This window comes from Nyctereutes procyonoides, unplaced genomic scaffold (genome assembly GCF_905146905.1).
Source record: "Nyctereutes procyonoides isolate TBG_1078 unplaced genomic scaffold, NYPRO_anot_genome, whole genome shotgun sequence".
NCBI lineage: Eukaryota > Metazoa > Chordata > Mammalia > Carnivora > Canidae > Nyctereutes > Nyctereutes procyonoides.
In genome coordinates, this window is record NW_026575021.1 from 9,984,122 (window position 1) to 10,005,466 (window position 21,345).

General features: G+C 48.5%; 1 protein-coding gene across 9 annotated transcripts in view; it reads right to left on the bottom strand.

The window, feature by feature from the left end:
- The window catches only part of DCUN1D4 (defective in cullin neddylation 1 domain containing 4), a 70,234-nt gene extending 49,138 nt beyond the window's left edge, over window positions 1-21,096 (bottom strand). For 2 of the 9 annotated variants that reach the window (XM_055339082.1, XM_055339074.1), the window contains exons 1-3: window positions 20,979-21,096; window positions 414-484; window positions 195-234 (exon numbers count right to left, since the gene is read on the bottom strand). In XM_055339082.1, coding sequence (XP_055195057.1) covers window positions 195-234; window positions 414-484; window positions 20,979-21,003 — 136 coding nt within the window. In that variant the 5' untranslated portion in view covers window positions 21,004-21,096. Of the gene's footprint in view, window positions 1-194; window positions 235-413; window positions 485-652; window positions 795-5,824; window positions 5,939-18,878; window positions 19,131-20,501; window positions 20,547-20,978 lie in introns of those variants that run through there. The other 7 variants (XM_055339093.1, XM_055339098.1, XM_055339109.1 and 4 more) reach the window with 7 other exon arrangements.
- Between the last annotated feature and the right edge of the window lie 249 nt (window positions 21,097-21,345).

The window sequence follows — 21,345 nt, forward strand, 5'->3', positions numbered from 1 at the left end:
AGCCCCAAGACAGAGACACGCCACCGCGAAGGAGCTAGAACATGGCTTCCTTCCTACACCCTGTAAAACATCCTCAACCAAGTAACAACTTGTTGGTGTATTACAACACAGATCACTCTCAGCTAGTACTTCTCCTTCATAACTTTCTATTACAAAGCTTATTTAAAAGTAAGTAGTGTAAGCATTAAAGATACCTGTTGGGTGATCGTCTTGGCCAACGTCTTCTGTTAGATTCTGCAAGAAATGGGTTCGTTAATACCAAGAAATCACGTACCATATAGCAAGTTTTAAGATTCGTCAACATTTCCATAAACAGACGATATCTTAGTATCTGTGTTCTAAACTTCTACCAAATACACTTAAAACAACTACTTTAAACGGCTGGTAGTTTTGTCTTTAAAAGAATGACTTACTAGCTTATTAAGAGTGTGGTAGATCTTATGAATATTTGCCAGTGTTGAGAGATGAGAGTTCAGCTGGAAGTCTTTAAAAGAAAAAGAAGAAAATTCAGTGTCATTTATTTCCCATGCTGCCAGAAGACTGTAAAAGAAGAAAACTCAGAAGTGAAGAAAAACAAGTGTTTTGCTACCATTGAATAGTATCTCCATTAATTTGACACTTATTAAATGAAATACAACATGCAACTACTGACCTCTTAGAAATAAAATCTGGCAATAAAAGTTAAATTCCCAACCCGAATGTTTAAGTTCATGAAACTTTCATGGGAACAAGGCAAAACAAAAATCCCTCAGTAGTTGTAAAATCCTACCAGCAATGAACCTGAACATAAGAGAAAAATGTCAATAACGTTAGCAAATTAAACAAGTCACACAAATAGAAGAAAGATCTCAAAAGAAACGTGTTCACTTTCTCTTTCTCTTTCCCTTTCTCTTCCCCAGAATTACTAATACAGTATCAAATCAAGCTCCTGGCAAGAATAGAATAGAAAAGCATCTCAACCATTTGGCATTTCTTGCAATATATTTATTTTGTTGGCTCTTATACAAGAGAGCGAGCAAAAATGGAACCTAAGTCCCTCCCCTCCCATCAAGCAAACACAGACAAATCAAAGGATTACACTGCAAGCTGAGTCCACGAGCCCAGAGCCCAGTGATGGAGTCTATAGTTACTTGCATTGCAATATTAAAAAGTGCCACAAACCCAGGAACACAGAAGCAGAAAATCATGCTCATAAACCTGTCCAAATCAAAGAACGTATCCCCCATCATCCCTAATAATTTCAGGATTACATGCTAAATCATACACACATCTTAGAATCCCACACAACATAAAACTCTCAACTGCTAGGCTTTTGCATCTCTAATTTCCAACATTTCTTACGGCCCGCATGCGTGTTAGGCTACATAAATGGAAGTTAAAATTTTACAAATAATTTTATATTTGAATAAACAAGCATTTTTGTAAAATATCAAGATTTACACTAGGCTCCTTTTCTTTACTATCATAAAGGTTAGTCTCAAAGTAACCTTGAAAAGATACTGTAACTCCCTGAGTTAGGCCATTCTGATAAAAAAGAGAAAAAAAAAAGTCGCCTTTCACTGGAATGGTTTATGTGGGACATGTATTAGGTGCAAAGAATAGACCAAAGAGCAGACAATACAAGTTTTCTGCACTAGGCTGGACTCAGCTGCTGCTCCGAGTCTGGAAAGCGAGCTGACTTCCCTGCCAGTGTTTAGAAAGCTTTACTTTGCAAAATTGTGCCAGGAATCCAGTTCTGGGCTGGCCCACAGAGCAGAGGGGCTGGCAGGCAGCAGAGCCTCTGGCATTTACACGTCACTGTCAGGAGCAGCAGACAAACACACGCTTGCACACACACATGCACGGCTCTGACCCACCTGGCGGCAGATGCTCCTGTCACAGCCATTGAGAACTGCCCAACTAACCAAAATTAGAGGCTGAGAGACAACCAGAGCAGGGCCTCCGACTCTAAATGAGCTTCTAAATGGGCTTCGAATATAGACAAGTGTTGCTTGTTTAGCATCTGAATGGTTTACCCATACTTAAGGTAAATGATGGCATAATGTGGCCCAGAATCCTGATTTTTCATCTTAATTAGCGCAGTTGCACAGAAAAGGTTTAGGAAAGCATGTGGAGTAGGTGTGTGCATGTTTATTTACTTATGTTTATAATTAATAAACACTGAGTGGGGTCTCTAAAGCTAGAAGCAACAGTGCTCTCCTGATCCACGAGAGGCTTTAGGGATCCACACGCAGCCCTCCTGACCCACATTTACCACCACACCACAACCGCCCCTTTTTTGTACTCTCTCAATTTAAAAATCGGAAGACAAATTATACATTCCATCATCATCTCTAAATTAAACCCTGAAATAAAATTCTGGCCCCACCCAAAAAAAACACAAAAACTGTCTAGATTCTCTCTTCCCTGAGGCCACATGGTGTGGGACAGAAAAAGGGGTTTGCCAAAGACCATTCAACCACTGAGGTTGCCAGATGCTCCCCCCATGCTGTACTTTCTCACCACCCTGATGTTAATTCAACTGTCAAAATTCATATAAAAGAATCTAAATGAGGGCACCTAGGTGGCTCAGTTGGTTAAGCATCTGACTCTTTGATTTCAGTGCAGGTCACGGTCTGAGGGTTATGAAATTAAGCCCCGTGCAGGGCTGGGTGTGGAGCCTGCTTAAGATTCCCTCCCTCTCCCTCTAGCCCCTCCTTCAGAAAAAAATCAATCTAAATGAATTAAAATTTCTAACTCCTTCTACATACAGAGACACAGAAAGCCCCAAACAAAAATCACAGCCAAAATACACTTTGATTTACAACCTCTCTGTGGAGTATGAAAGCTGATTTGAATCTCAGGTCTACCAATTATTTAACCTAAATCTCGATGTTTCATCTATAAAATGAGATTATAATGCCAAGATGTGGCAAACATACATTATAATGTCTGGACCATATTAAGTGTTCAATAAAAGAGACCAATTATCACATTTCGCTTATATCATTCTCCATACCACACTGCTATCTAAAATGCTCACTGAAAAAAAAAACAATAAAATAAAATATGAAATGAAATGAAATGCCAACTCCCAGAGGTCCAAGTCAAGCCCCATAACAAAAACTCCAAGGTTGGGGTTCCTTCTGTGACTGAAGCAGGTGGCCTGCCTGGGACGTCTGTACAGCCTATGATGGCATTCCTGTGTTCATACACCACAAACTGATGTTCACAACGATGGTCAAAGATAATTTCAGCACAGAGGGAAAAACAGACAAGAGCATTTAAGACCAGGTTCTACATATGAACTTTCACTTCCCAGGCAATGCAGATAACAAGGCTTGTATCGCAAATCACACAATGCACTCAGCGATTCTCCATTTCCACAGCCACTGTCATCACCACCTACCTCATCATCGCTTTGCCCAAAGGAAAAAGAAAAGGGGAAAGAAAAGAAACCAGCGACATGAATAATTTCTCTTTAGCTTCACCAAGGTAAGGAACAGCTAAGGAAGGCACACAAATTCAGACCAAAAAAAGACAAAAATGGCATTAAAAGATAAATCCACAAAGGTTAACACATATTGAATTTATGGTTCATGTGTTCAGTGCTCAGGGCAAGTAATAGACCTTGAAATCTAAAATAGATTTCACATCCTTAAGGAATAGATGTTAAGGGTAAAGATCAAATACTTTACAGAGAACGTATTTAGGAAAGCACTAACTGATTCATAAAAATTTCCTTCTGCTCATATTTCAATTCCAAAGGATAAATGCTAGGTTAAGTCACCTTTATTCCATGATCAAATGACTCTCCACAGTAAAGCAGTGACTGGGTTTCACTCTCCTGTGTGACATGCAAACTCTATATCCTATATTGAAAGCAAAAACTAGCTCTGCAAAAAAGTAAGGCCTGTTTAATAAACAGCTTGCCTAAATTATACTCTGGGTATTCTTAAAACAATCGACAAACGTTGACTGGACATAAAGCTTCCTGGGTTTTTGTTTTTTGTTTTTTGTTTTGTTTTGTTTTGAAATTACCATTTGCTGTGACCTACATAGAATAAAAGAAATCCCACACACCCCCCATGACACTGAGTATGTGGGGGTGGGGGGGAGTCCATGTCCCTAAACTACCCTAGCATAGGGTTTCACAATATAGACAGACACAAATATTAGGAATGAAACAATTCTGCAAGTTCAGACAATGACCATCAACCAAAAGAATCAAATTTTAAAATTAGCAGTCCTAAATAGGAGTTTACTTCCAGAAGAAGGTCAGAAACAATTTAAATTCTTAAAAATCAAATCCTTTCCTTCATACCATAGTCACTTGTAAAATAGAGCTGGAGGATGATCTCAACTGTAACAGCAACAAAAAGCAATTAAATACACATAGGAATAAATAAATATGTAACATACACATAAAAAACAATAAAAATTTTCTGAAAGACATAAATGTAGGGATATCAGAGATATTACAGCGCTGGAGTGGAAAGACCTGGTATTGTAAAGCAATCACTTCCCCTTTGCACCAAACTACAAATTAAATGCAATCAAATTCCTATTCTTCCTGCCTCCCAGATCTCCACCCCAAAAGAGGTGGAGAAAAGGAAGGGAGGCAGGCAGATTGATTCTAAAGTTCATCTGAAAGAATAAACATGCTGGCCCTGCCAAGAAACTGTTGAAAAAGAAGAATGAGGAAGGACGTGCCCTATCAGATAGCGATCCATAGTATAAAGCAGAGATCGGTAAATTCTTTGTAGAGGACCAGGGCGTAAACATTTTTTGGCTTTGTGGGCCTTGCCATCTCTGTTGCAATTACTGGGCCATTATAGCTCAAAGCAGCCATAAACAATAGATAAACAAATGAGGATAGCTGTGTTCCAATAAAACTTTATTTATAAAATCTAAGTGGTAGGCCAAATTTGGCCCTGTGGACCATAATTTGCCAATGTTTGGTAAAAAGGCACATTAATTTCAACAAAATGGTACAAGTGCAAGAAGACAAATCAATGGAAGAGAGTTGATAAGCACGTGCATAGGTATAAACACACATGCAATTAATATATGATATGGCATTTCCAATCAACAAGGAAGAGACGACCATTCAGTAAACAGAGGGGCAACTAGCTCGCATGTGCAACAGATTAAAGTTAATTCCAACCTCAACCAAGTTACAGATGGAAGGGGAAGGCATTCAATGCAAAAGAAAATCCCTTATCTTTGGTACAGGGCCCTGGAGGCTCTGCCTTTACCCATCACTCCCATCTCACCTCCTACCCATCCTCCTTGCTTACTCTCCTCAACCACAGTGAGCCTCCCGCTGTTGTGTGAATATTCCAAGCACACTCCCACCTCAGGACCTTGACACGTGCTTTGCCTTGAGCCCTTTCTCTCTGGTGGTAACATGGCTTGCTCTCCCATTTTACCAGGTTGCCATTCAAGTATCACCTTCTTACACACCGTTGCCAGAACAACAAACAGGACCCCTTCTTTGACCTCTATCACTTTCCCATGCTTTCCTTTTTCTTTTCTTTATATCACAGATTTGTCACCTTCCTGTCCCATCGAAGTGTAAGCTTCATGGAAGCCAGGACCTGGCCTTGTCCACTACTGTATCCCTTGTACCTAGAACAATACCTGGCACATAATAGGTGCTCAATAAACGTCCAATGAATGGATGCAAACACAAAGGCACCAAATCGTAATTTCGATAAGTTCAGGGCATTTCAAGTGCATCCACATCATGTGAGCTTCAAATGTTGAGGAGCAACATGATCAAAGAGGAAACTCATAAGGAAGGCAAAGGTCAGAAAATGAAGAACCTGCAAACTCTGCTTACCAGTTTAATCTCCGAAGGCCTTGTACCTCCAACTGGGTCACCCGAGGATATGCAAATCAACCAGATAAACGTGGCACACTCAAGCAGCATCAACTCTACTCAATAGTAACTCCCCTGTAATGTGTTACATGAACACAAAAAACGTGATTATGGCACAAGACACCCCGAGCTATGCCTGCTGGGACCCCATGAGTACAATTTAATTCACTGAACCTCCGCTATGGCACAACGCTGGTGGGGAACTTTGAGAAGTACTGCTGTGAGGCTGGGTGCTGCACAAGTGTTGAAGTCGGGCATTTTTTTTAGGATTTCTCCGAGGCCAACGTATGGTGGGGAGATGGTGAGTGGCCTGGCTTGGGAAGGAATGGCCTCTTGCAAAGACTACTGGAAACGACTGAGGCCGGGAAGGGTTAGGGCCTTAATGAGTCAGTGGCAGTACAAGCAGAGAGGACCTACACTGTGAGCAGTGGGGCAGCAGAATATCCACACTGAACTCACTAAAGGTCAACTTTATTCAGTACCCCCCCCCCCAAAAAAAAGAGAAAAGGAGGGGAGAAGACAAGATATTTCAGTTGTCCCGTACCGGCCCTTCATTCTACTTCATGAGCTGGAGACAGGCACGCAAATCAATTTCCACATACCCATCATACTTTGTGCATCTCACAACACTGTATGAGTCTAGTATTTAAAAAACGTATTTTCCATAAAACACGGTCCCTAAATTTGCAAGCCAGCTGCTTCAGCTGGTGCGCCACCGAAGAGCCAGAGATCCGTTCCAGTGCTGGAGGAAAGAACCGGCTGTGCTGGATTGATCTGAGACAACCTGCAGCAGGGCACCTTCTGACAGTGATATTCCTAAGACAGGTGATTTTGACCTTACAGATGGACTTAGGAACTAACCTCTGTACAAAATACGATTGTACTCGGAGGAAAAAAACCACTATTACTGTCTGTATTTAGGAGATGAGAAAGAGGAGTTCAGTGTTTCAGGTCCATTTGTCCAATTCTTTTACTGGTTCAGGCAGGATCACACCGCTCGCTGTGGCCAGGCTGGGAATGATTCACTTCTAATTCCTAATCCAAAGCCCATTCCTCCCTTCTAGCTTATTTCTTATCGGAGCAAAAACCGATCTATCTTCATGCTCCATAAAGGGAAAAAAAGCAACACCATTTTCCACCCAAAGTTAATAATGAAGTACACAAACTTAGAGTAAAATTTTCTTAAAAGTTACTTAAACTGGCTAAATCTAAAACAACCTACCAATTAAAAAAAAAAAAGATTTATTTATTTTTGCGGGGGGGGGGGAGCAGAGGGAAATGGAGAAACTTTAAGCAGACTTCACACTGAGCTTACGTGGGGCTCAATCCCAAGACTCTGAGATCATGACCTGAGCTGAAAGCAAGAGTCAGACACTCAACCCACTGTGCCACCCAGGCTCCCCAACCACCTTTTTTTTTTTTTTAAGGGGAAAAAATGTGCAGAGGTGATACTACCAACACCACTAATGTTATTTTGATTTCAAGTACACTTTTCTTCTGAGCACTAACAATCAGTAAAAGTATTCTATTTTTTAAGATTTATTTATTTTATAGAAAAAGAAGAGCGTGCGCACATGCTTGCAGGAAAAGGAGAGGATGAGCACAGAGCCTGACACGAGGTTCCAACCCAGGACCCCAAGATCATATCCTGAGCCAATATCAAGAGTGAGATGCTTAACCGATGGAGCCACCCTGGTGCCCCTACAAGGATTTTATTATTAGCTAAGCTCTAGTTGGCCAGTCGGTGAGCAATGCTCTTAGGTGTAAAGGTTTATTGTTTTTTTTTAAGATTTTGTTTATTTATTCATGAGAGACACAGAGAAGCAGAGACATAGGCAGAGGGAGAAGCAAGCTCCATGCAGGGAGCTTGATGTGGGACTCCAGGATCATGTTCTGGGCCAAAGGCAGGCACCAAACCGCTGAGCCACCAGGCACCCCACCCCGGTGTAAAGGTTTTTAATGCAGCACTGTGCACAGATACGTACTCAGTAAACGCTTCTTGATTACAATGAAAATGATGAACTAAAGCAGTAGAGGCTCTTGGGGAGGGGAGGGACAGAATAATGACCAGGTTATTGACAAAAAAGTGAAGCCAAATCAGACAAAAATTAAAGGTTATCAAAATCAGCATCTGTCCTGAATGCTTCTGGGCCAGAACCAGAACATGATCTAGCAGAGCAGGGCTAGGGTCTCTCACACTGGGGTTCGGCATGGAATGCTCAGGGGCTAAGGTACAGGTCATAGGGCCCATTCCCCTGAAATGTCAACTTTACTCAGTGATAAGGAAAAAAGGAAAAAACTCTTGTCGTCAAAGTCAAGGGTATATGATAGCTGAAATGTATTCTTTAGGTTTGCCTTGACTCCCCCTTTCCTCAAACAGGAGCCCTCCTTCCCGTGGCTTTCAGACAGAAGGAGGCCAATGATGTCAAGAGGAAACCCCTGCCAGCTTACAAAGAACATGAAACAACGTTTAATTTCAATCAACAAGAGTTTGGATTTGTTGCTGCAGCATAAAAGAAAAAAGGAAAAAAAAAAAAAAACAAGTCCTAAACAAGTCCTTACAAGGCCGTACATGATCTGACCTAAGTCATCTCATTCCATTATCCTTGCTCACTCCATTCCAGTCCCCTCTTCCTTGAATACTCACGTGAATTCCTACCTCAGGGCCTTTGCGTCTTCTATGCCCTCTGCCTCCCTGACTCCTGACGTTCACAAAGCCTCGCCGCTGACTTCGCTAGCTATTCAAATGTCACCTCATCAGCCAGGTCTCTCCTGACTCCCTATCCAAAGCAGCACCTCCATCCCCCAGCAGCTTTAGATTTCATTGCTCTAATGTGTGTGCTAGGTTTGTGGGTCAGCTTCAGATGACATGTGCCCTTCTTTGTGAGAAGTAGGAATTTCTTTATAAAATGGGTAACAGCGCCTGCTCCACAGGGACACCCTGAGGACTGAATGAGTCCGTGATGGGACTGGCTGGGAACAGCGCCCGGCACAAGGTAAGCACAGCCTGGGTGCCGGCTGGGGTGCCGGCTGGGAGGCCAGAGTGAGCAAATGGCCTGCCAGCCGTCCAGCGTCCTCTTCCCCACTGTCCACACCAGAACCCTGCTTGCTAATTTAGCTTCTTAAAATTAATCCAGTGGCTGCACATCAGAATCACCCAGGAGACTTGAGGAAGGCGGCCAGGGCCCCAGTACAGGCCAATTAAATAAAAGTGGGAGTGGGGTCATTGATTTCTCACTCAGTGGCCCAGATGGTTCTATATGCAGCCAGAGAGGGGAGTCCCAGCCCCACCCCGGACTCGGTCCCCAATCCGCTGGGGCAGGCAACCTACTAAGGAATGGAACAAGCTTGGCACAGAACACACCAGAATCCAAGTCATTCACCCGTACCCCATCAGCACATGGGAAAATAAAAAAAGCTCAAGATCCAGGGAAAAGATCGTAAAACTGAAAAGCCAGGTGAAAACGAGAAGACCCGGAGCAGCAAGGGGAAGGCCTTCAAGTCATTCTCCGCCTCAGCAGGTGCTGGCCACTCGGGGGCACACAAGCCAGAAGGGGAGGCCCGGAGAGGGGGCGCTGATCGCGGTGGGAAGCAGGGCACCGTAGGTGACTCAGCATTTTCACGGAGCACAAGATCCAAAATCGAAGCCGTCCGAACAAACCGCCGCTGGCTTTCTCCTTCTAACTCTCCCAGGCCCCATAAAAGAGGCTGCAAGGAGATGTCACCCGCCTGCGCGGCAGAGGCGGCCTGCACCCAGCCCCCCCCACACACACACACAGCCTGCACCTGTGGGGGCCCTCTCAGGAGCCGGCCACTGCAGGGCACCCTGTGTGCTGCCCTCCAGCTGTGACAAGGTGCAAGGGGCCCTAGACCCGCCCTGTGCCCCGCCCCACGCACCCAGGAGCACAGATCACTCAACAGTTCACAGTGAAAACCGTCCTCTGGTCTCACTAATGTCACCAGAGTCCTGATGCTCTGGCATTGGAAGGGCGTGGGCTACAGTCACAGCTCTGGGACATTCCAGCTGAGCGACCCTGCCTGTTGCCCCGGCTGCCTGTGCCTCAGCGTCCTCATCCAGACGGCTGCAGCGACAGGCCCCCCTTCGCATGGACTGAACATGGACTGAAGCGCCGCCTGCCAAGCCCTGAGTACGGGGTGGGCCCACACCCAGGCGCCCCTGAGGGTTCACTGCTTCACCCCCCGGTAGTATTAGCACCTAGAAGAGGCTAAGACACACCGAACCCAGAAGATGAAAAAGTAAAGACAAGGCAGAGGGGATGACAAGGTGACGGGTCTTTAAAAGTTATGACATCAGGGCACCTGGGGGGCTCAGAGGTTGAACACCTACCTTCAGCTCAGGGCCAAAGAAATCAGTTTTTAAATGCCCGGGACTCGATCCAGGGACCCCGGGTCCCACGTCGGGCTCCCTGCAGGGAGCCTGCTTCTCCCTCTGCCTGTGTCTCTGCCTCTCCCTCTGTGTGTCTCATGAATAAATAAATAAAATCTTTAAAATAAAATAAAAAACTACGAGTATGACATCGAGAGCCAGTTGTCTGGACTTGAATGTACAACCATCCTTCTCAGCTTCCTGTTTAATTAAGAGCAAATAATTTGTGGTCTAATTGTTGGGAATGGCATTAAAGGGGCTGAGAAAGACAATCTCAACTATGAGGGCGGAAAAAAGAAGAAAATAACTTCATGGGGCAGCCCCAGTGGCCCAGCGGTTTAGCGCCGCCTTCAGCCCAGGGCGTGACCCCCGGGGACCGGGATTGAGTCGGGCTCCCCCTCCCTTTCTCCCTTTCTCTCTCTCTCTCTCTCTCTCTCTCTCTCTCTCTCTCTCTGTATGTTTCCATTAATAAGTAAATAAAATCTTTAAAAAAGAAAAGAATAGAATTTCAAAGATGTTACACAAAAACATGTCAGTAGCTCTACTATAAGGTAAAGGGTTTTTTTTGTTTTTTGGGGTAAGATTATTTTATTTGAGAGAGTCAGAGAGAAAGGGAGTGAGCACGCACACGAGTGGGGAGAGCGCCAGGGGGAGAATCTTAAGGAGATTCCTACTGAGCACAGAGCTCAACACAGGGTTCGAGCTCACAACCCAAGATCACCACCTGAGCCAAACCAAGAAGCAGGTCCCAACTGACTGCAGCCCCCAGGCACCCCAAGAGGTAACGTTTACGTTTTCTCGCTTTTCTGCAACATTGTATGTCCCGTATTTAAAAATAACGTGAAAAGCATATTTAGGAAGTAGTTAACACCTATCTATTTAGAATAAGATGTAAGAAGACTAAACTGACGGTTTCATTAGTGAGTTAAGAAAAGGTGTGCAGTACTTTTCTTTGCCATAATCAGCTCCCCCGTCAGAATCAGTTTTTAAATGCCTGCTGTCATTGAGAGGAAGGCGGCAGAAATGAGGGGACAGGAGCGCTGGGAGAGGAGGAGTCCTCCCACATCCTGATGCTGCTGGGCCCGTTCCAAGAACAAAAGAACCTACAGCAAAGTGGAGCTGATCAGATCAGAAGCAGTGCCCTCCCGGTTCACGGGCCAAGAGGAAACAGGGAATCCCGATGTACCTGCAGGGCCGCCCTAAGAACCAAGCCGAAGCGGAGCCGGAGTAGTATAAGCCTGGTGGCGGTGGCGCCCCTGGACCCTGGAGTATGGAGGCCTGCGTGCAAGTCTCAATGCACCACGCAGAGGCTGCGTGACCTGGAGAAAAGGAATTAACCTCTCCGCACCTCAACTTTCTCATCTGTAAGATGGGGGTGCTGACAGCCCAGTCATCAGCAATCCTCAGCCCCTTCCCACCCTTGCTCCTCCTCTCTCCCCGGGTCCCACCTTCTCGGACCTCCTGCTCCTGTCCTCCCCTTCCCGGCCTACTCACAAGCTCTCCCTGGTCCCCCACACCCCAGGCCTACCAAACTCCCATCCTCCATGCTCTCACCCATGCTGTCCCCTGGGTCCCCTCCACCCCCTGGGCTGGGAAAGCACCCTCCCACCGCAGGCCCCTCCAACCCAGGCACACCTAGACCTTTTTCTTCACACAGGACAACTTGAAAAGTGAACCCCACGGGGTGCACACTAATCCTTCCATGAAGTCGAATTTTAATGGCTTCCCCTTTGTTTCCAGAGCACCCAGGGCATCCAATGGACGTAGCTGCCGTGGTGCCACATGTCACCTGTCCATTACCTCTGGGCCTGCACCACTACACCTAAGGAAGAAGCCCCCACCTGGCAACGAGAACCCCTCAAATGTTTGGTGACTGGCTAAGTGGGGGAAAGCCCCACTTCGTTCTTTCTGATAACCTCTCTTCCTCTCCAGGGTCTCCTTTCAGGGGCCCCCGGGGGGCTCAGTGGTTGAGCGTCTGCCTTTGGCTCAAGTTGTACTCCCAGGGTCCTGGGATTGAGTCCCACGTCGGGCTCCCCGCAGGGACCCTGCTTCTCCCTCTGCCTGTGTCTCTCATGAACAAATAAAATCTTTAAAAAAAAAAAAAAGAGGGGTCTCCTTTCAAAGCCTAATGAGGACAACGTCGTTACACAGCAACTGTTAGCCATAAAATCAGAAGAAAGGGCCAAGCACCTCTCCAAACTATGTTTTATGTCATTTAATCTGTGGGATGGCTCCGATCTTGCCTCCTGCTTCTTTCTCCCTGCCCAGCCCCCATCTCCACCCCAAGCACACCAGCGTCTTTGCAATTCCTATTCCAGGCCTGCTCCCGCTCAGAGCTTCTGCTTTCACCTTCCGGCAACCTGGAATGCCCCTCAGTCCCAGCAGGTCTTAAAACCTGACCCCCGCTATTCAAATCCACAGCACCCTCCACTGCTCTCCCCTGGCCCACACGTCTGCGTGCCCCACCCCCTGCTGTATTCCTTACCTACGGAACTCACAACCATCTGACACACTATCCGGTCTACCTGCTTATTTGCCTCCCTGCCCTTTGCTGGAATCAGAACTGCATGGGAGACGAGGAAGGGCCTCATATGTGGTAAATGCTCAATCACCACTGAGGACCGAACAAGCCCTACTCTGCGGTCAGTATGCCTTATGCGGGAAGACCACTGAAGTGCACGCGGTAGCTGAGGAGTAACTTGCCCACTGTCACACAGCTAATACCTAACAGAGCAAGGATCTGAATCTAGGCACTCTGACCCGAAGGCCCACACTTACCTCTCATGCCTTCCTGTCTCCCAACCTGACATAGATAACAATTAAAAGACATCATCACATCCATGGAGCAAATCCTAGCACTAGGTACCTTTGGGCCATACAGAACAGCCATCCACTGGAAAACTTCAAAAGAACAAGTCATTTCAGTCTAGATAGTCCCATGTGGTAAATCATTACCAGATTTATAATTTATATAGCATCGATAGTTCTTCTTTGGATTTAATAATTCAGTTTTTAAAAAGGGGAGGGAGATTCATCACACCTTTTTATACTGTAATATCCCCCACGAACAGCAAAATGACAAATCATCAACTAACGTGGACACGGTCCAAGGTGACATGTATTAAAAGCCAAAGACTGTGGTAGGAGGTGGTGAAATACGGCCTGTGAGGGGGCACAAGGGAACTTTTGGGGGAAATGAAAATGTTCCGTGTCTTAATTTTAGTAGTGGTTACACCACTAGAGATATGTATCCAAACTGATCAAGTTATACACTTAAAAAAGGTACAATTTTATATTATGTATATGATTATAAATAACTAAAAAAGCAATAAAGACTATCAGATAGGAATTTTAACTAGTCTATCCCAAAAAAGCCACAAATAATATTTCCATAGCAAATACTCCCAAATTAGATCCAAAAAGACGCAATAGAAGTTATGCGTTAGCTCCTGAGCATCACACCTTTCTCTCTCTATCTCTTTTTAGGACAAAGAGGTGACTGGAAAGACAAGCAGTGAAGAGCTCTAACGAGGTCCAGCAGGGTGGCTGCCGTGCGGCTCAGAGCCCACCTGACCACCGGCAAGGCAGCGCCCACAAGTGACACCGACGATGTGCCCCTTCCGTCCTTTGGGTAACCTCCGGCCGGGACTCTAGAATCAGGTCAGGCCCATCACTGCCCTTCTCCACACGGGCCTCTGCACGTACTGACCAGTGCCAGGTATGGATGCTGTACTGATCAGAACTCCTAGTTTCCAGCCTCAGAAACCAACTAGCTAATGTAAAAGAACAGGGATTTCATTTTTAAAGGGCCATCGGGTAATTCACAGAAGGTCTAGGCCACCCAGAAAACCAAGCCACACAACTCGAGGGCTCGAAGCAGAGCACACTGACACAGCCTGAACCTCCTGGCCCCTGGGACCACAGCTGCCCCCACGGTCCACCCTCCCCAATGGCCTCCAGGTACCCCCAGCTTCTGTCCAACACTCACCTCCAGCTTCAGAGTCACACTCCGGTGGGTGTCTCTGAGCAGCCCTACCTGCAAAGGTGGGCATTTCCCACGCAGAGAAAGAGCCAGGGCCCTTGAAGACTGACAATGCCCATCATAAAAACAAATGGATGACACGCCATCTCCGGGAATACTAGTGATACAGGCCAGCAGGTAATAAAAGGGTTCCAAAAAAAAATATTTACCAAAAAAAAAAAAAAAAAAAAAATCCTCAAAGACAGAAAGAGAGACAAAAAGAATCCTACCCAGGGGTAACACTATTTGGGGAGGGTGGGGGTCTTTTTCATACCATTTACTGTTGTACTTAGTATATCACTTAATTCCAAAGACCTACCTTCCTAAATTGAAAATGACTCATTAAGAGTGTTTTCTAATTAAAAGAAAAATAATTCAAACCTGGAATAGCAAATACTTCTCTAGAATAAAGGACACAAATCCTTAGATCTGAAACAGTAACGCAACGATTGCTAAAAGACAGGATTCTATCTAATGCATTTCAATATCTTTTTCTACTTAAAGCATATTTTTTAAATGTATGTTTGCTTAAAAGAATAATTCTCAAGAGGTCCTTCTCCTAACCTGAATCTCAGAATAAGAAAAAAGAACAAGCTATGAAAAGCTATTAACACTAATTCAAGATGACCAACTATAAAAAGATATCCGCATTAATGTCAGATAATCAGAAAACTAAACCTCCAACTAACAACGTTTAATTTCTATATGAAGAAAGCCTTCCAGTGATCTCAACGTATAGTTAACATTATGAAACAAACCCTAAGGACCAGAATCTGGTCATAAAACAAAAAGAGGGGTAATGTCAGACCTGTCAAGTCCTGCCTTAGCCTTATCTTCACAAGACTGACACACCAGATCTGAAATGGAAGCATGCATTTTCACACGCAGACTCCTGGCCCGTTAGCAGCACATCACCAGCATTTTACTTTCTCCCAGACAATTTCTCCACACCACAGTCTTCAGAACTGACATCTGCATGTATTTAAAGAGAAATATTATTTAAATTGGTTTGCTTATGGCTGACTTTGTCCAAAAACAAGACAGAATGAGTAAGAGGGAGTTTGTACTCCCTGAAGAAAAATCCCAAGACAATGAAAGACGACTCGGAAGCACACTGAATAGCAGGAGGGAGAATTAAAATTTTCCAGATAATTCACTATTTAACAGTTGACCATTTAAGTGCAATTCAATCCCTCTTTGAGGGCCTACTTTGTGTAAGCCATCATGGATGATAAAGTGGACACTAAATAAGACAGTCCCAGGTCTCAAGGGGGTAATAATCTAATTGGGGAGAGGACAAATAAGTCAACATGCAGCTACTGTTAAATTAGGCAGAACTGAGAACCGAGGCAAACCACAGTTCGGAGAGTCAATGGAGGGCGAGAGTGGGAAGAGAGGGAAGAGGAACCCAGAAGAGAACAATTCCCCAGAAATAGCACCGAGGCAGCGGGCAAGGAGGTAGTAGTAGTCTGTGGGGGGATGGGGGGACAAACCGAGCTTAACCCCACTAGCTGACTCAACCCCAGGTGTGGAGAAGTCTGTATTTCCTTAAGCAAACGGGAGCCCTCGAGGCTTTGTGTAAGGGAATCCTAAGGACAAAGATGATGTACCTGGTGACCAAGGGGACAAAGAGGAGGATGAGGCTGGCAAAAGCTCTGAATTTCACGACAACGTAAGAAAAGACAGGTCAGCCCCAGGACAATGGCAGTAGGTAGGAAAGAGTTCCATAAAGCATGGGAGGCGATGCAGTGTCTCTCTTACCACCAGCCAAGAAAAGAGAGGATGAGAAATGCTTAAGTTTCCACGCTGGGTTATGACATGAACTGAAGCTTCATTAACTAAATGAATAAAATTAATTAGCCTTTTTTTCCTCTTTGTTTTGACTACTACCAGGAAGCTCAGAGCCAAATATATGGCCTATTTGTAACCTATGGCAAGCATTTATGCGCAGCCTGCAAATCTACAATTTATTTTCCTTCTCTTATTTATTTATTTGAGAGGGAGAGAGAGAATCCCAAGCAGACTCCCTGCTGAGTGTGGAGCCTGACCCTGGGTTCAACCGCAGGATCAGATCCGGAGATCATGACCTGAGCCGAAATCAAGGGTCGCACACTTAACTGACTGAGCCACCCAGGTGCCCCTATTTCCCTTCTCTTCGCAGGCTTTTATCTATACTTAGCACGTCACCTTTAATTATTTTCAAATGAGAAAAAATAAATCGACAGATTTAAAAAAGATTGAGACCAAGCCAGAGATAGCTGGACAAAGTAGCTGGCTCAGGAATACAACCTGAGGGCTGCCAACCCAGAGCATTCTCCTCACTGTTCCACCCTAGCAAAGGCCACATCTCACAAAAGAAGCTGAAAAATGCCAGACTTTCACTTTTTCAACATTCCTTACAAGGAGTAGTGCCATGAAATCAGTTCTACCCAAGACACTGATGGGGAAGTCTCCAAGGTGACCTTCTAGAAGACTCCTCCCTGCTAAGAGGGAATTACAAAAAAACCTCTTCCTTCCCTAACACAGGCTTGATGTCTGGGGCCGCAGCAACCACACTGCCAACACGAAGCAATGAGCCTGAGGCTTTCCATAAGCCAAACACTAAAAACAGAGGAATAAAAGGATGCAAAGAGCCTAGAGTCTTCAAACACTGAATGAAACACAGTCTGAATAATTTCAGACACTGCACCAGCCTTACAAACCATCTACTCTCTATACTTCTTGCTACTGGACAATAAGAAGTTCTATTATTTATGCCATTTTTAGTTGTGTATTGTTAACTTGCCAATAATTGATACTATACTGGTCAAATCATGAGGTCAGTTTCTGACAGGTAGTTTTTTATCCTGCTGAGTTTTAACAAGATCATTATTATTGAGATGAGAAAATGCAAACACATATTATTAGTCAGAAATAAAGCAATACGCTTTAAGAGCTGTTGGGAGCAGTTAAAGATAAAAACAGAAAGGGATGTAATGATAAATAACATTTGAAAAAAAAAAGTGTGATCAAGTATCGGGGCACTTCTTGAAGGCAGGAACAGAGGAAGGAAAGAGCAAATGTAGAGATGTCCTCTGAGGCAGAGAAAATGAGGGAGACTTTCTTTTCTGGCAATGTTATGTTATAGACAAGATAACTTAAAAATCCTTTCCAATACAGAACAGAGAAAAAGGGGCATCTGGGTGGCTCAGTGGTTGAGCATCTGCCTTTGGCTCAGGGTGTGATCCCAGGGTCCTGGGATCGAGTCCCACATCGGGCTCCCTATGTGGAGAGCCTGCCTCTCCCTCTGCCTGTGCCTCTGCCCCTCTCTCTCTGTATTTCTCATGAATGAATGAATGAATGAATGAATGAATAAATAAAATCTTTAAAAAAATACAAAAACTCTTAAGAAAAAAAAAGAAAAAAGACCACTCCAAGGTCAAAAATCAGGGGAACCTAAAATCCACAGCATAAAGTCTAAACTGATCATGTTTAGAAACCTAGGGTTGCGGGAGGGCCTGGAGGAGAGAGGGGCTGTGTGTGTAAAGGGCACCTGCCCTTTGGGATGTAACAAAAATAAAAAAGGGAAAGAAATGACTAGCCTAATATTTTCTTTAAAACACCGTCTTGGCGGGATCCCTGGGTGGCGCAGCGGTTTGGCGCCTGCCTTTGGCCCAGGGCGCGATCCTGGAGACCCGGGATCAAATCCCACATCGGGCTCCAGGTGCATGGAGCCTGCTTCTCCCTCTGCCTGTGTCTCTGCCTCTCTCTCTCTCTCTTTGTGTGACTATCATAAAAAAAAAAACCAAAAAACCAAACACCGTCTTGAAGCCAATCATAACTCTTGCTTCCAACCTCATACACTTTACCCTTCATGTGAACAAATTCTAGCATTAAGCGTGCATTTTAAAAAACAAGTCCGTATTACATATTTACATATCACAAAGGGCTTTCTGAACGTTTCATGGTAAGATCAATGAAATGTAAGAGAAATTTTAAAACACTGCCCGATTTTTGAGCCATTATTTAACCATCAACCACTTAATCAAGTATGCAAATTCAGGATATATATATATATGTGTATATATATATATACACACACACACACACACACACACACACTAAAAAGCTTCCAAATCTTAGGACCTTTTGGTAAAACAGCATCATTAGGATCCTTAGAATAGAATATCCTCCTTGGGACTATGCAACCGACAGCCACAAGTTTCATCAAGACGTTAGAGATCACATACAACCAGTCCGTCATCCCCAGCTCATCTTACTGCCCTCACATTGCACGTTCTGTAAGGCACAGACTCAGCCCACAAACGGGAGGGGATGGCAATGGCCTGGGAGGAGGCGCTGGGGGCTCTACAGCCGGGATGGTGGGCTCCAATGGTAGAGAGGCAAAGGGAAAGCGGCATTACAGCTGCAGCTAAGCGCAAAAAAAAAAAAAAAACAGGAAAACCTCTCCAGCCCCCCCCCCCCGTTTACCTTCTGCTACCCTCATCTGCCTCCCACGTTCCCTTGAAAACCGAAGGCCTCTCCCGTCCCTCCGCTCCCCTTCACGCGGGCTTTACGAACGGGCACGGTTCCACCCTCCACTCCCCCAGGCCGCCTCCGCCACTCACTTCCAGACCATCTTCTCCCAAAGAGTCCCAGCGCTGGGCGGTCCACGCGGCCCAGGAAACGCCCGCGCACACCATCTAGACGGTCTTCACAGGGGCGTGCACGGGAGTCCCCTGCGCCCCCAGCGCCCCGCACCCCGGGGGTCACGGACGCCGGAGCCACCCGACACCCGGCGTCCGAATCTGCGCCCGGGCCGCGCCGCGCCTCCGCGCCTGCAAACCGCTGCGCTAGACGGCGGAGGACCGAGCATTTACCCTACGGACACGGCCACCGCCGCAGGCAGGCGGGGTAAGCCCCTCGAGAGGCAAGAGCCCTGGCGCGGAAGCGCCGCGCTGGGCTCGGTCCTCCCCGCCCGCCGACGCGGGAGGAGGTCCGGGGAACCGCCCCGCGCCCGGGGGACCAGAGGGGCTCCCGGGGCTCGCGCGGTCCGCGGGGGAGAACGCACGAGTTCGCGGCGCCGGGAGGCTGCGAGCGGCGCGCGGCATTCTGGGACTCGTTTCCACAGTTACCCACGTGCACCCAACCCAACCGCGGCCCCGCGCGGCGCGGACTACAAGTCCCAGAATGCCGCGCGACCGCCTTTCCCCTTCACACCCGGCCACCGGAGCCAGACCCTAAAGGAAACCCCTGAAGCGTCCTCCCCGCAAGCCTGGCCGAGGTCGCGCCCCGCGGCCGCGGCGCGGGGCTTCGGGCCCGGCCCTCGCTGCAGGGAAGCGGGTCCCCAAGCACCAGCGTCCACACCTGACGACCAGAAATTAGACAACTGCGTCACAGGCTGCCAAACCCACGGACTGCCTGGGACCCCAACACCTCCCCTGCGCAAACCTCCCCCCCCCCCCGCGCACACACACACACCCCCGGTCTGCAGGGCCCGACCCCTCCGGACCCCGCCGCGGAGAACCCGCAGCCCGCGCGCCCCGGCCCCGCCTCCCGGTCCCGCAGCCGGAGCCCGCGCCAGCGCTGACCTCCGCTTCCCGCCGCTCTGGGGGAACCGCGGCCAGCGCCAACCTCAGGGCACCTCCCCGCCCCCTCCGCCGCGGCCCCGCCCCCTCCGCGCCCCACACCCCGAAGCTCAGGGCTCCCCCTTCCAAGGACCCCGTCTGGATCGGGGGCAGGGACCACCTCCCAGGAAACAGAGTCTCACACCTTCCCCCCCACGGGCTCCGCGCGGACCGAATCCGGACTTGACAGTCCTCCCCCCGCCCTGGCCCCTCCCCACCCCCCTCTCCTCCCAACTAGCTCGGCACCCCCACCGCACCTCCCCTACCCCTGCCCCCATCCTGCACCCCAGAGCCTCCCCGCCTCCCTCTCCCCTCACTCCCGACCCCCCTCTCCCCAACACCTGCTCAATCCTATTAAACCCCGACGCCTGCCCCCTCTCACCACTCCCAGTTACCCCCCCACCCTCCCGACGCCTCTCCCGCCCGCCGGACTCCCCAACTATCCCATCGCACCCCGAGCCCTCCCGTTACATCGGCCCTCGCCTCGGTGCCCGCCCCCCGCCCCCCTGCCCCCCCTGCCCCGCTCGGCCGCTGCCCCCGTTCCCCCACCGCATTGTTCCCCCCGCCCCCGCCATCCAGCCCTTCTTCCCATTGTCCCCGCCCCCGCGCTCCCCTCGCACTCACCCGCCTTTCTCACGGAGCCGCCCGCACCGCTCAGCCCCTAGGAAATCCTCACCCCTGCGCCCCGCCGCTCGCTCCCGCTCCCCCTGCCCGCGCCGGTGCCACCCCCGGCCCTGCCCGCCAGCGCCCGCCGCCGCCTCCACCTCCATTCACCCCGGGCACTCCGGTCCCAGCCCTGCATCGCACGTCCCGCCCCCCCTGCCCCCAACACTGAAAGGGAGCCAGTCCCCACCCCCTCCCCTCCGCCCTCCCCGGCAGGCCGGCCCCTTCCCCCCCGCCCGCCCCCGCCCCCGCCCCCGCCCCCGCCCCGCGCCGCCCGCAGCGTCACCGCCCGCCCCGGCCCCGGGAGGGGAAGGGGTGGCTCCCGGGCAGGGGCTCCGGGCGCGTTTCGGGACAGGAGGCGCGGGGCGGGGACTGCGGGAGCGGAGCGGAGAGTGTCGGCCGCCGCCGGCCGCGGCCCGCTCGCCCCCCGTTACTCACTGACAGCGGCGGCATCCGAGTGCATTTTCGGGCAGCTCACACCCCACTCGCCGCCCCGGCTCCCGCGCTCGCCTCGCGGTCCCCCCACCGGCTCGCCGCACCTCGGCTCGGAGCGGAGGACCAGCCGCCAGCACTCCGGGACCGCCCCCCTCGGCTCCAGCCATTGGCCGGGCTCCGGCCGGGGGCCCGCCCCCCCGCGCTTCCCATTGGGCGAAGGGCGAGCGGAGGGCGCCGGTCCGGGCCCGGCAGGGAGGCCCCGCCCCGCAGGGCCCCGGCGATTGGCCCGGGCGCCGCGTCCGCGCCCCGCCCCCGGCGGAGGCCACGGGCTGGGGCCGCGGGTTGGGCCCGGCTGCTGTCACTCAGCCCC